A 13,188-nucleotide genomic window follows, 5' to 3' on the forward strand; every position below is an offset into this window, starting at 1 on the left:
TGGCTGTTCAACAACACCGCCTCCCTCCAAAGATCCAATGGAATTTCCAGGAAAGTACCATTCGCATTTTTGTGCCTCTCATATTGTTTACATTGTTTCTCTTTTTGCCATGATCGAAAGTTTATATTTTATGACAGATATTTTCTTGTTGACGAATCATGCTGAAGGGCCGTGCCCACCTCTCAATTATATCAGGGATGCATGTCCTTCTAAATATTGGTCTCTTCGCTGTCATTTTGTTTTTTTCATGTTAAAATTGTACATTGTTCATTAATTATCGTAAGATAATAATCTCATGACTATGAATTTGTCGGTATGTTGTAAAAATGTATAATTTAAACACACTATTAATAGTTTGCACTTTTATAGTCACGTACTCAAATTGTCCATGTGTATATGCTTAATCCCTGATTGCTGCACGTGAACGTAAATAGCGCATAGTTATTAAACTGCTAAGTACATATGCAGCGGTTACGTATGCTGTGGAATTATAATAGTTACTAACATCATTTGTATGTGTCAGAACAACAAGACCTGTGATTGACCACTCGTTGGTGATACAGAGAAACACCTACGTACATGTAAGCAATCGTGCTGACATTTGTTTTTTTTTCGTGAACATATTTTGATTATTATTGCCTATGTTATTAGCTGTCAAGAATTAATACCAGTCCGATATGAACAAACCTCAAACACCTCAAACTGACAAAACTCAATCCACTCCGGCTGGAATACGAGTTTGTTTTTACTGGAATCATTGGTGTATCCAGATGCATCACTGGCATAGAGATTGTATCCCTGTTGATGGTTTATTACGGGTATTACAATGAAATTTAACAAATTCAACAGGTTAGATGGCGGGAACAGTTACTGGTGTAACGAATTCAGTTCATGGCAAAATGGTATACAACTGAAGAGTCCTGGGTTTGTTGTCCAGCTGTCGAACCCACACATATCTGACAGAGAAAAGCACGCCCCAAGCTGAAATGTAATTTAGGCGTCTTTTCCAGTCTGTAGTGTCTGTCCATTGCTCTGCAAAATCACAGACAAAGAGTAGCAGAGTAGCAGCTTGGGACCAGTGTGAAAAAGACAAGTTTTAAGTCTCCCATCCAGCCTGGGATGCAACAAACACGATCTTTATCTTGATAAAGATTCTCAGTTCATTCCTATGATCCTATCGAGGACGATATGAATCCAAGGACCCACCCATTCAACAAATGGCGCCATGCAAACTGTACACCAATGAGGTGCACCTATCTGAGACATCTCACCAAGAAGATGGTATGTTGTGTCCAGCGTGAAATGGTTGATTCAGTACAACATACATGTAGACTCAGATAGAGAACAGTCATGATCGTGGCATTAGAAAGTTCAGTGAGTCTCAAGGGAGTTCATGTCCTTATATCATCGATAAATTAATAAACGTAATAGTCTCAAGCTCCTTGTAAAAGAAAAAAAATTAATTAAAATAAAAAAAAATAATAGCTTTTGTAAGCTATTTATCATCCTGAGTTATGCAGTTTACGCTTGTTGTTTTCCTTTTGTACAAAGTATTTGTATTTGTTGATGTGGTATTTGATTATGTAAATGACTTTTTATTACTACACAATTTTTAATAAATGTTCTCAACTGTTGGGTGGATTTGTGTAACATGCATACAGGTGTATTCTCACATTCATATTGCTCCATTAATAGTACAACCTGTTTACAACACTTGCTGCCTTTAGTATCAACTTTTATCCAGAAAAGCGTTATGATATTGCAGAGAAAGGCAACCAAACCAGCCACTTTTCACTTGTATAAATTAATTATAAGAGCCTATGGTAAGGTAGGTAAAAGGTAGGTAGGCCTTGTTAGGTAAATGGTAGTGATGCTGAGGGGCTAGAGAAATTTTTGCAGATTTGTTTTATTGATTGGTCGTTAACAAAATACTCACAAGTTTTCATTCATACGACGGCAGTCTGTTTTATGGTTCGAGGAAACCACATGGTACTGGAGTAGGCTCCATAAACCACCAGCCCTTGGCAAGTACCCTGGGACTTTTCCCCATTTGTGACGGATTGTTCATCCGAAAAGTGAGGTAAAGGTTTGTACTATATTGGTGGGAGGTATGTGATCTCCAACAAACCTCACAAAAGATCACCAATAAATGTCTGGATTGTCAGCTTCATATTGTCAACCCGATCAAAGACCAGTGACATCTTGGGATTCCCTGTTTGAGGCTGTGATTTAGCTTGCACCCTGTGTGTCATAGCGATTGAAACACAAGCATCTTAGCTACATGTACATATACTAACTGTCCCTTCTAGTTATATGGTCATGTAAAATGTAGAATCACATATGACAACGCACCTCTGTAAGCGAGTGAGTGCTTTGGGTTTAAGGTCGTACTTAACCTTTTTTTCAGTCATACGACGACGAAGGAATCCTTAGAGTGCATGTAATGTGCCTCCTTGTTGCAGGACAGATTTTCACCACTCCTTTATCTAGTGCTGCTTCACTGAGACAACTTTCTGAAGGCAAGTAAGCTGGCTCACCCCAGCCATTATACTGATACCAGTCAACCAGACATTGCACTATCCCCTTAATGCTGAACGCAAAGAGAGGAAATTGCAACTTCCTCTTTTTAGAGTCTTAGGTATAACCCGACCCAGGATTGACCCTGGATCACTCACCATCGAAGCGGGCACATCTGTGGGTACAAGGCCACATGAAACTCTGAGCAGGAAGTTGCAACTTTTGTGAATTTGCTTTTGTTTTTAATGTTAGGGTCAAACACAATTCAGTACAATCGAAAGATAGAAGCAACACAACCTGGAGCCAGTAGGCATACATGTTCCCTAAGTTTTTGCATTTTTGGGACAAATAATAGTAGTGCTGAAAGCAGAATATTACATTTCTTTCCCAGCTTTTTGAAGATATGAGTATTTTGTTCATTAAACGGACTAACCATGTGAGAAAAAGGAAACTACATATTCCTGCTACGATTACATATATACTGGCTAAAAAAAGCACACCAGATGTCCCAAAAATTACACGAAATAGGGTACACTGCAAGATGCATATATACCTTTAGACCTACATCTACCATGACACAGATGTAGAAGTTGTCACATAACAGAAAAACATTCAACACCTTGATATAGGAAGAGGAGTGATACATATTTACTTCTTACAATGAGAATGAGACAATGTTGGTATTATGATTGATGACAAAGTGATTATATCCTATAAGGTCATCACAATTTACACAAGAAATAAATAGAACAGAAAAGTACAAAAATATATAGACAGCACACATTTTGCGTAAAGATTTCGCGGGAACACAAACTTAATATGATTACACAACAAGTCTAGTTTCACCAAGAAAGTATGAGGGATGCTACAAGTGAATGCTTCATGATAAAACGTATGACACACCTATCACTATACAAAGTACAAGTGAAAATTATGAATGATTTATCCTCCAGAAATCAGGTGTAAAGCCAAGCCTCATCAATCACTTCCTAACACTAGTCCTATACATACTTGGTAAATACAAAACATCGGCTACATCACAGCTTATTATTTTTGTGTGAATACAAAAGTCACAGAACCCACTCTGACATACATGCACATGTAAGCTCATGCCACTTTCCGCTTTATCACACAAAATGCAGATATAAATGCAAAAGCAGTCACTGAGATAAACACATTTTACATTAAGGTATATACAGCTTCCTATACAATGTTGTTTACCAGTGTACCTGGTACACATAGCTTTAGGTAAATTATTTATTTATTTATTTAGTTGACTGGTGTTTTATTCTGTATTCAAGAATATTTCACTTATTCGGCGGCCAGCATTATGGTGGGAGGAAAACTGGGCAGGGCTCGGAGGAAACCCACGACCATCCGCAGGTTGCTGCCAGACCTTTCCACTTACGGCTGGAGAGGAATCCAGCATGATAAATTATTTACAAACTACATGTACTTGTATACAATGACATGGTGTCCAGCACCATCCATGTATAAAGCAATAGCTGAGAATTTCATGTCCCATCAACATGACCAGTGTAGTAAAGTTTGGCTCTTGATTCTGATCAAATTTTAATATACTGATCTAAAACCCTGGCAGAAATTGCTGGAAGCATGTTGACACTTGTTTAATAAATTTGTTCATTTTAGCAGAAATGCTCAAAAAGACATTAAGCTTATGAAACCTTTTCTGAACTCATCAGGAAGGCCAATAAACAATGTTTATACATTCTTGTGCCTGTGACAAATACAGTTTTCTTATTATTACTCGTCACAACTGAAACTTTCTCAATTCATATTACCGACATATTAGTCAGACATTTATTATTTCAAAAGACTTTTGATATACATAGCATTTCTATAAAGAAAATTTGTCAACAGGTTATGAATACGTACATATGTACCTTATACCTTAAACAATATGATTGCAATGCTAAAACAGGTAGCAGAGCATGCACAACATGTGCCAAACTCATTATTACCCAGATGATAGCACTTAATGTAAGACTCTGGACATTGGAACAGAATTGCCTGGGGGTAAACCAACATTCTTTTGCAAGCTATTGACACTTTTCCACTCCAAGGGTCAAAATAATGCAGACAATTATATGTGTATAATCATAGCCTGTATACAAATCCATCCACGTAACACGTCACACAGAATAAGTATATGATGTCTCTATGTGAGGGATCTGTATAAATTCAAGAGGAAGGAATCATGAATACATGTAACAGTAACAGATGTATTGGCATACACAAACCCAGTGTACTGGAAAACTCTACCAATGACCTATGGTAGATTCAGACTGGTGCCTCTCTGTGCTTCCCCCAGCCATGGAAACACTTGATGAACTTCGGATGTTCCTTGTGTTTCATGGCCAGGAGAAGTTTCCTGGGCTTGTTTGGCTGTTTACTTCTCACGTTCTGGATGTATACCTGTAATACAAATGAGGAGAAAGGTAAGCCGAGTTAACATTTCACCCTCACAATTCACAAGCACATCTGAAGGTAGCAATTCTTTACTGTGGCATAGCTATGGGACATTTCCAAAATGTTTTTGCACAGATAACCTTTCATTACAAATATGGTTACACATGTGGCATGTCAGCTGGGTTTTGGTTCTTTGGAGTTATTCCCCCTTGACTCACCTGCGCACTTTTAAAGGCCAGTTTAATCTCCACATCGCTAGTTTTCTTCCCGACCCAGAGGAACACCTGCTCCCCGTTATCTAGGATCATGACATCATCATCTGCCAAATCGTCCTGACAGAAATCAGCACACTTCTCCGAAACAGCAAAATAACCTTTCTCATTAGAGCAGCGGAAGAGACGGGCATTTTCCATGAAGTCTGCGTCCTGATGCCAAACAACAACAACACAGGATTAAACTACATGTATTGATTGACACACACCATCTGTACATTTAGAAAGCAATCAAAATCTGTATCTCCATATCACATTACAAAGTGTTCAACTTTCTTCCATCCTGAACTGTTACAGTACAGCTCAAACGTCATTTGTTTACCATTCGTATTGCACTCGGAGTTACTGAATAACGCTCCACTGGCGCGGGCCAAACTCTCTACTGGGCTGTTTTAGAGACCTGCTGAGGCGCGTAGGATCATTGTCGGAAGGCATAGGAGTACGAGATCAAAATCTCCCACTGGTGTCGACGATCGGCACACTAATTTTGATCTATCTTTATACTATGTCATGTAGAACCATGCGACAGATATTTTATAGTAAAATGGCCAAATCTTCATATACATTTCACAAACCAACACAACTTTCTTGTGAATAAAGCACGCGCAGTAGTGCGCGCTTGTCGTGAACGGAAATGTAGGCCAAGCTCAACAAGTAACCTGAAGTGGCTGGTTAATCTGACTGGTGTGTTCACGAAGTTTTCAAGATCAGCCTACATATACAGACTTGCTCAGTTCCTAATTAAACTGCCATCCAGGCAATTGTACAGAAGAGAGATTTACAAAGAAACGGTCAATTTAGCTCCAGCAGCCAGTTTTGAGAGATTAATTTATTCCTACTATTTGCAATTTTTAAAACCATACAGTGTATGTCAGTTATTAAAGTTTGACAGTTGTGAGTATTATTTACCTACTCCAATACACACATGCCTATTGTTGTTCAATTTTGACAAAGTGTCACCGTTTGACAGTAAGCCCATGTGGGCTTTTCTTCCTGGTCTCTGCATGACACTTCCTAATATTTTATCTAAGTCTGGGATTAAGACAGACATCTATCTAAATCCTACATTAATCCTACAATAATCTACTTTGCTGTTGCTGCCTATTAAACCCATGATATTTTTTCACACAAGTATAGTGAACACCAAAACATTACTGTCGAAACTGAAAAAAAAAACCCATAAACAAAACATAAACAACTTGAAATCATATGTTTATTGATACACAAATGATCCTGAGAACTTTATTTATTTATTTATGAAACCTATGACCATCCGCCATTGCTGCCACACCTTCCCACGTGACCGGAGAAGAAGCCAACAGGAGTTGGGCTTGAACTCACAGTGACTGCATTGGTGAGAGGCTCCTAGGTCAACGCATTGCGCTGCCATGCTAACCACCTCAGCCATGGAGGCCCCCAACTGATAACAGTGTACATGTACCTACTTTCATGCTGAATATGGATATGTAGCTTAGAAATAGACATGAATTTACATGTACATGTATTGATGTCAACAGACATCATTACCTAGCTCCATACTTACCTTGTCATACTTCTTGCGACCACCAATACCAACCCAGAAGAAGTTCTCGGGCTCCTCCCCCTCATTGATCATCTGTATTGTGTGGTTTTGCTGTAATACAATCATACAATGAATATGAAACACAGCAGAAATTAAACCTGTTTGTTAACAAACGATGCCACATGGGAAAATATTTAAACATCAGAAGCATAGATAGTTTAACGGTAAGGTCTATTATGATCGGAGGAAACCCACAACTATCTGCAGGTTGCTGCAGCCTTTACATACGTCGAGAGAAAGTCAGCCTGAGGCCACTGGATTATTCCTGACGTTATTGCTGGCCACGCTGACGTGCCAACCCCTGTAACCCACTGCTTTATTGCCCATGCATTTCTGACTGACAACTCTTACCCCATATATGTCATAGGCTATTTCCTCTGCTATTGTAGCCTCGCTGTGCTCAGCCTTCCGGCCTATCCACACATACACTATGCCTTGTAGGTCAGCTGTATCAAAAGGAACATGGAGGATGTAGCTGGAATGAAAAAAACAAAATTTATATGCATTAAATTTCTTTGCACCAGTGTACATTTCCTGTAATATTATAAAATGATTTTAACTGTTCTGGGCACTAAAATCCAGTTATTTTTGCTGAAGATTGTAGGATTCTATGTGATGATCTACATTGTACATAAAAAGCCTCCTAAATTCTACCATGTTAAAATTTACTTAAATTAAAGCAACTTACCAGAAACAGGAGTTCAGCTTGCTGGCACTAACCTGAATCTGGAACACAATATGACACCACATTTCACATTTACCATGTTAACTACAAAATGTTTTGCCTTCTACCACGGAAAGAGAAATTTAGAAAGCGCACACTTTCCTCTCATGACAGTACATAAGTGTATTTATTTAATCATTTGCTAACATAATTGGTTGTTTTATGACATATTCAAGAGTATACACTTATACATTTGTAACAATGGTCATGTTTATGGGAAACAACTGAGGGAAACCACAGTGCCTGGCCAAGTACCACACAAACCACCTGACTTAAAGCTGAAGCTGGGATCCTATGATCTCAAGATTCTTAATATAAATGTACTGCAAATTTGTTTTTCCTCAGGTTAGTTAACAGTCTTAGCCTGTAGATTTTAAAATCAAAGAAGCACATGTGGGCGCCAGCTTGGGTTTTTGTGCAATGGGATCAAGGAAGATTGGTCCTATGCTAACTGAATTTCCTCATATTTATTAAGATAATACATATGTATGCTGGGGTTTTAATGTCATACTTAACAATTCTCATAAGACAAAATGTTATATTATTAACAACAAAATAACATTACCTGTACGCATCTTGTGGCTATAGGACTGCCATTAGCACGCAGCTGGAAGAGTGACACCTGCGGCTTCTCAGCTGGCTCCCCTGGCTTCACACGTTTACCATCAAACACCACAAACTTTCGCTTGAAGTGAGACAAAAACTTCAGGTTTTCCTGCTGCTGGTGCATGCGAACAACTTCCAATTTATCTCCAAACAAAGATTCAAACTTCTTTTGTAAACTGCAAAACATAATCATTATTTATCTGAATTAAATCAAACTTTAAGTCAGCTTTTCTCCCTTTTGTCTGCTAAAAACTTCACTGACTTACATGAATGTTTGAAGATTCATTAATCAGTTGGAACACTAAAAAGCTAAACATCAACTGCAACAACAACAAAAATTCTGAATTCATCTATTCACAACAACAGCAACACTCCAGCAGTCTATTTTATACAGAACGTATTTCACGATGTTTGAAACTGCAGGCATTTGAATGCTGCCATTAGCTAACTGTTAAGCCATGTCTATACACTTACCTGAATGTAAAAGTGAGCCATCCCATGTTGCTGGCGTTGCGCCCCTGCCAGAAGTACACTGTACACTTGATTTCGTCCTCTGGGGGGTCATCTTCATCCTCCTCCTCACCTTCAGGTAACTCTGGGACCACCCAGTACCGACACAGAAACACATAGCAGTCCTCACTGTGGAACTGACCTGTGTACAACAACAACAACCCCTATGATAACAGGTAGTGGTACAACAGACAAGTGCCAATATAGGCAAAGCTGAGTAAAATACTTGTAATTTACAGGAATGCTATAAAAGAAAATACCTAATTCTTCGTCTGGAAGACGGACAAACTTTCTGCCCTCCAGAACAAAAGCTTCCATCCCATCCAGGTCTTCATTCCATTCCTCCACCAGTTGATCCTGTAGCCAGAAAATAATGACGCACATGGCTAAGACTTGTCAAAGAGTGAGTGAGCGAGTGCTTGGGGTTTAACGTCGTACTCAACAATTTTTCAGTCACGATGACGACGAAGGAATCCTTAGGGTGAATGTAATGTGCCTCCTTGTCGCAGGACGGATTTCCACCGCTCTTTTATCTAGTGACGACTTACCGAACGCAAGTAAGCAGCCCCGCCCGAGCTATTATACTGATACGGGTCAACCAGTTGTTGCACTATCCCCTTCATGCTGAACGCCAAGCGAGGAAGTTACAACTTCCTCTTTTAAAGTCTTAAGTGTGACTCGATCAAGGATTGATCCTGGATCTACCGGTCCCGAAGTGGACACTTGTCAAAGAAATAAACTTTCACAGGACAAAGATTTGAAAAAAACAAAATACTAAAGAAATGGCCAACAACATAAAACAAACAAGACGTGGTGAATAAGGAGGAATATTTTAATGAAAACTTCGTCAAGAAGGTAAAGCAGAGGACAGAAAGAAGGGTATTAAAAACTGTGAGAAGAGCAAAGTGTCTTCATCACATTGTTATACTGTATGAAAGAGCATGCATATACATGTACTGTATTCTCACATCCACCTGTATTAAAGATTTCATGGTGAAGAGAGTCACTTCTCATTACTACCTACCTAAAATGACTGCCACAATATATTCACAGGCTTCTCAGCTAACCTATCTGTACTACGTAAGTGAATCCCCAAATTATTTCTTAACTAAATTAGCTCAAATTTTTTTAAAGGTGGCTTTAGCTAAAAACCATGAACTGTGTGTACTTACAGCTTCTTCGGCTGACATGGCAGGCTGTCTAGGCATGAAAAGTGCAGATAAGTCAGTCTTCATCTTGTCACGTTCCATGATCACCTGTGGAGTATAATTCCGGTACATGTGTTTAGCGATTTTACAGATATTTCCCATCAACATGAACCATTGAAGTTTACAATGCACACAATGAAAATCAGGATTAAAATAGCAATGACTGTGAGATTTGCAAAACACGCTCCCAAGTGGTGAGGGAGGGAGCTTTTATTAACACTGAGTTGACAAATGTGTTTAAGTAGTTCTCACATATTCTCACCAGTCATTTCATAGGTTTTATTGTTAACCTGTAATTTGGGTACAAATGTTTTATTTTGTATACGTGTTAGCCTTACCTTCATATCAGCGCCTCTTCTGGACACAGACTCCGCTGTCCTGGTAAAGTCCACAGCAATCACATCGTCCCAGCCGAAGAACTTTGTCTTGAACACCTGACACTCTGTCCTGTACACACCAGTAAAGAAGTAACAATGTTTCATGTCATCAAATGATTTACAATCAACAAAATAGACTCTTCTCAGCAAGGGTTAAGGAAATCAAACGATTTTTTGACTCTTAAGAAAAATATGACCAAAATGTTAAAATGTCTACTCAATTTGTGACCACTACACCAAGTTTCCTGTACCAGACTGAGGTTAGCAGTTTTGACATACATCTTGATTGGTAGCTCTCAACCCATACAAGATGGTTTCCTTTGATTCACATGTCAAAAAAGTCACAAAACCTGCTGTGGAATGACGATAATCCTCCATAAAAGTAAAATACAAAGTACAGCGTCTGTTCTCTTGGCAAGCAAGTTTGAAGCTAACAGTATAAACATGCAATGCAATTGAAAACAGAAGATTTCTAGCACAATAGATTTGACTCCTCAAATGGTGAAACTACATGTAATTGGTTATGTTAAACACTGAGTTGACATCACCTACAGAAGGTGATAGAGATACCCCTATTTTAGGATGCTACTGTATCCTCACCCTTCCAGGCATCGTGTGACAGAGGTAAAGCTGGGCCTGTCAATCATTCCTAACAGCTCCTGTGACAGCTTGAGTGCTGCTGCCCTTACCAGACGCATCGACTTCTTCCCAATCCTGTTAACAACCAAGTGGAGTAGTACATGACCGCCTGGGTAAAACTTACTGTACATCTTACAATAACCAGGATAACTGTAGGAGGCATATAGATGTAAACGTCAGCTCAATACAGAATAAATTAAACCATTTACCTTAACATGGATTCTAACAAATGAAAGAGATGTGACAGCCATAAATTTAGCTATTTACGATAATGAACACATTTGCAGGGCATCAACAGTGGATCATTCCCCTATTGTGTCACTGAGCTTTACTAACCCTAAGCTCAATAAATCCAGTACATTTTCTGATCAAACCACTGACATTTATCTTTACATTCTTTCCAATACAAAAGACAATAAGTCGTGAATTTTGTAATTCACTGTAATTAATATACACACAGTGCATCAACAACAGAACATGTCCCTTGTGTCAGATGTGCTTTACACGTACAATGTACATGTATGCAAACCTTGAGGTCAATACAAGTAGTACTTGAGAAATCACCTGCAACATTTACTTGTGTCCTAAAATTGATTCTATTACATACAGAAAGTTGTATATGTTGCAATCTGCTGTAATTAATATGCACGCATAGCATCAACAATGGAAAACCTCTCTCATGCCATTGTGCTTTACACAAAAATATACTCATAATGTATCGTTGATAAAGACTGCACTTACCAGACAAATATATCAGAAAAGCAATCAAGAATGTAAACACTTTTGGTATCCAACAGTGACTGAGTTAACTTTCCCTTTGGAACTTCAACTGAAAAAAAAAAACAAAAAAAAAATAAACACCAAATAAACCACTATATATTGGTATATTGGAAGAATGGGATCCCTATTGTAATCGTTCTGTTTTTTCTTCTTATTATTATAATTATTATTTTTTTTTCACCGACTTTGTCAGCAGGGAAACTCCTACACCGTTCAACATATAAGTCTCAAATTTTGCTCATATATTCTGGCGGTGAATATCTCAGGACAAATTCTCCATTTTTTTTTCTATGTCACGTGGTTCGGCCACCATATTGAATTTTGTGTAAAACCTTTAAAAATGTGATTCTCAAGAACCACAGAACGGATTGTTTTCAAATTTGACATGCAGCTAGAAGGTCACGAGTTACAAAAAGTTTGCAGAAATGCTTGACTTTCGGTCAAAACTCTGGAAGCTTGCCATTGGTCGAAATTGTGACGTCACAAAAAGTTCTGAAATGTCAATTGTTCTCAACGTATTCTGATGTATCTTGAGCTGCTGATTTCCGAATTTATTTTTTGCATATCTATGTAACTTTTTGAGATATAAGCAAAAAACTAAAAAAAAGTTACATAATTTCAATGACCTGTAACTCGAGAACTATGGGAGCTAGAAATATGCAACCTGCACCAAATTGTAGCCCAAGACATGCTCTTTTGAGCATTCGCCAACGGATTTGAGCTACGATCAATAGTTTTCTCGCCAGAAGCGTTTAAATGACAACACCATTTTTTGTTTAGAAAAAGATGGGAATCCTATTGCTTTAACATGGAGTTAGATGGGGACTGGACTGGGTTTATAGTATTTGACCTGATGCTTTCTGCTACACTGTCCGTGATCTCCCAAAACGGTTGTAGGATGACATTCAGCTATACAGTACTCTATTAGATGGTGTAGAATTCTAAGTACAACAGCAAACGACGTGGACCTGTAAAAGTTAGCTTTGTTTTGCGCAGGCCTTGTCTTCTTTACCATACGCTAACCAGGCCAGGGTGATTAACAGACATCGCCATGTGCCGTGGTTCAGGTGTTGACTTTCTGACAACGGCCTAGATATTAGTAGAGCAGTGAGTCTGTTCGTGGCAGGTCATGGATTGAGACATGAAAGTACAAACTTTGATTTTTCTTCTTTCTTTCTTTTCTCTTACCGCTGACGCCTGTCAGTCATGTCAGAGTTCGATCCCAGCTTAGCCAATTTGTCAGGCGATGAAAATGTTGTCAATTTCAAGGTTTTAAGTAGGCTGCTAGGCGTAGTTGGATGTTCTGATGATGAATCTGGTGGTTTTTTCCTTTCTCCGACGCACAGTTTTGTCGCCAATTGCTATGAAAGTGCGAAAAAGTGCAATTTTCGCCCATATTTGGAAGTCACGTGACACAAAACTGCTGCAGCTGTGGAGCTGAAAATGACTGAGTACAAAGGGCTATATGGGTACTGTAGGCGTTCAGAAAACCATGGAAATATGTCAATAAATGTGGGAGTTCCAGTGCTTCAAATATTGTCCA

General features: G+C 38.6%; 1 protein-coding gene across 2 annotated transcripts in view; it reads right to left on the minus strand.

Moving 5' to 3' along the window:
• Positions 1 to 3,143: 3,143 nt before the first annotated feature.
• Positions 3,144 to 13,188, minus strand: part of LOC135462085 (protein flightless-1 homolog) — a 52,355-nt gene continuing 42,310 nt past the window's right edge. For both annotated transcript variants that reach the window (XM_064739438.1, XM_064739437.1), the window contains 12 exons: positions 11,607 to 11,694; positions 10,827 to 10,940; positions 10,188 to 10,296; positions 9,814 to 9,897; positions 8,902 to 8,998; positions 8,606 to 8,783; positions 8,091 to 8,307; positions 7,490 to 7,527; positions 7,153 to 7,276; positions 6,763 to 6,852; positions 5,166 to 5,372; positions 3,144 to 4,953 (listed from right to left, as the gene is read on the minus strand). In XM_064739438.1, the coding sequence (XP_064595508.1) occupies positions 4,819 to 4,953; positions 5,166 to 5,372; positions 6,763 to 6,852; positions 7,153 to 7,276; positions 7,490 to 7,527; positions 8,091 to 8,307; positions 8,606 to 8,783; positions 8,902 to 8,998; positions 9,814 to 9,897; positions 10,188 to 10,296; positions 10,827 to 10,940; positions 11,607 to 11,694 (1,481 nt within the window). In that variant the 3' untranslated portion in view covers positions 3,144 to 4,818. The remainder of the gene's footprint in view (positions 4,954 to 5,165; positions 5,373 to 6,762; positions 6,853 to 7,152; positions 7,277 to 7,489; positions 7,528 to 8,090; positions 8,308 to 8,605; positions 8,784 to 8,901; positions 8,999 to 9,813; positions 9,898 to 10,187; positions 10,297 to 10,826; positions 10,941 to 11,606; positions 11,695 to 13,188) is intronic.

The sequence above is a fragment of the Liolophura sinensis genome, chromosome 1, assembly GCF_032854445.1.
Source record: "Liolophura sinensis isolate JHLJ2023 chromosome 1, CUHK_Ljap_v2, whole genome shotgun sequence".
In the NCBI taxonomy this organism is placed as follows: Eukaryota; Metazoa; Mollusca; class Polyplacophora; order Chitonida; family Chitonidae; genus Liolophura; species Liolophura sinensis.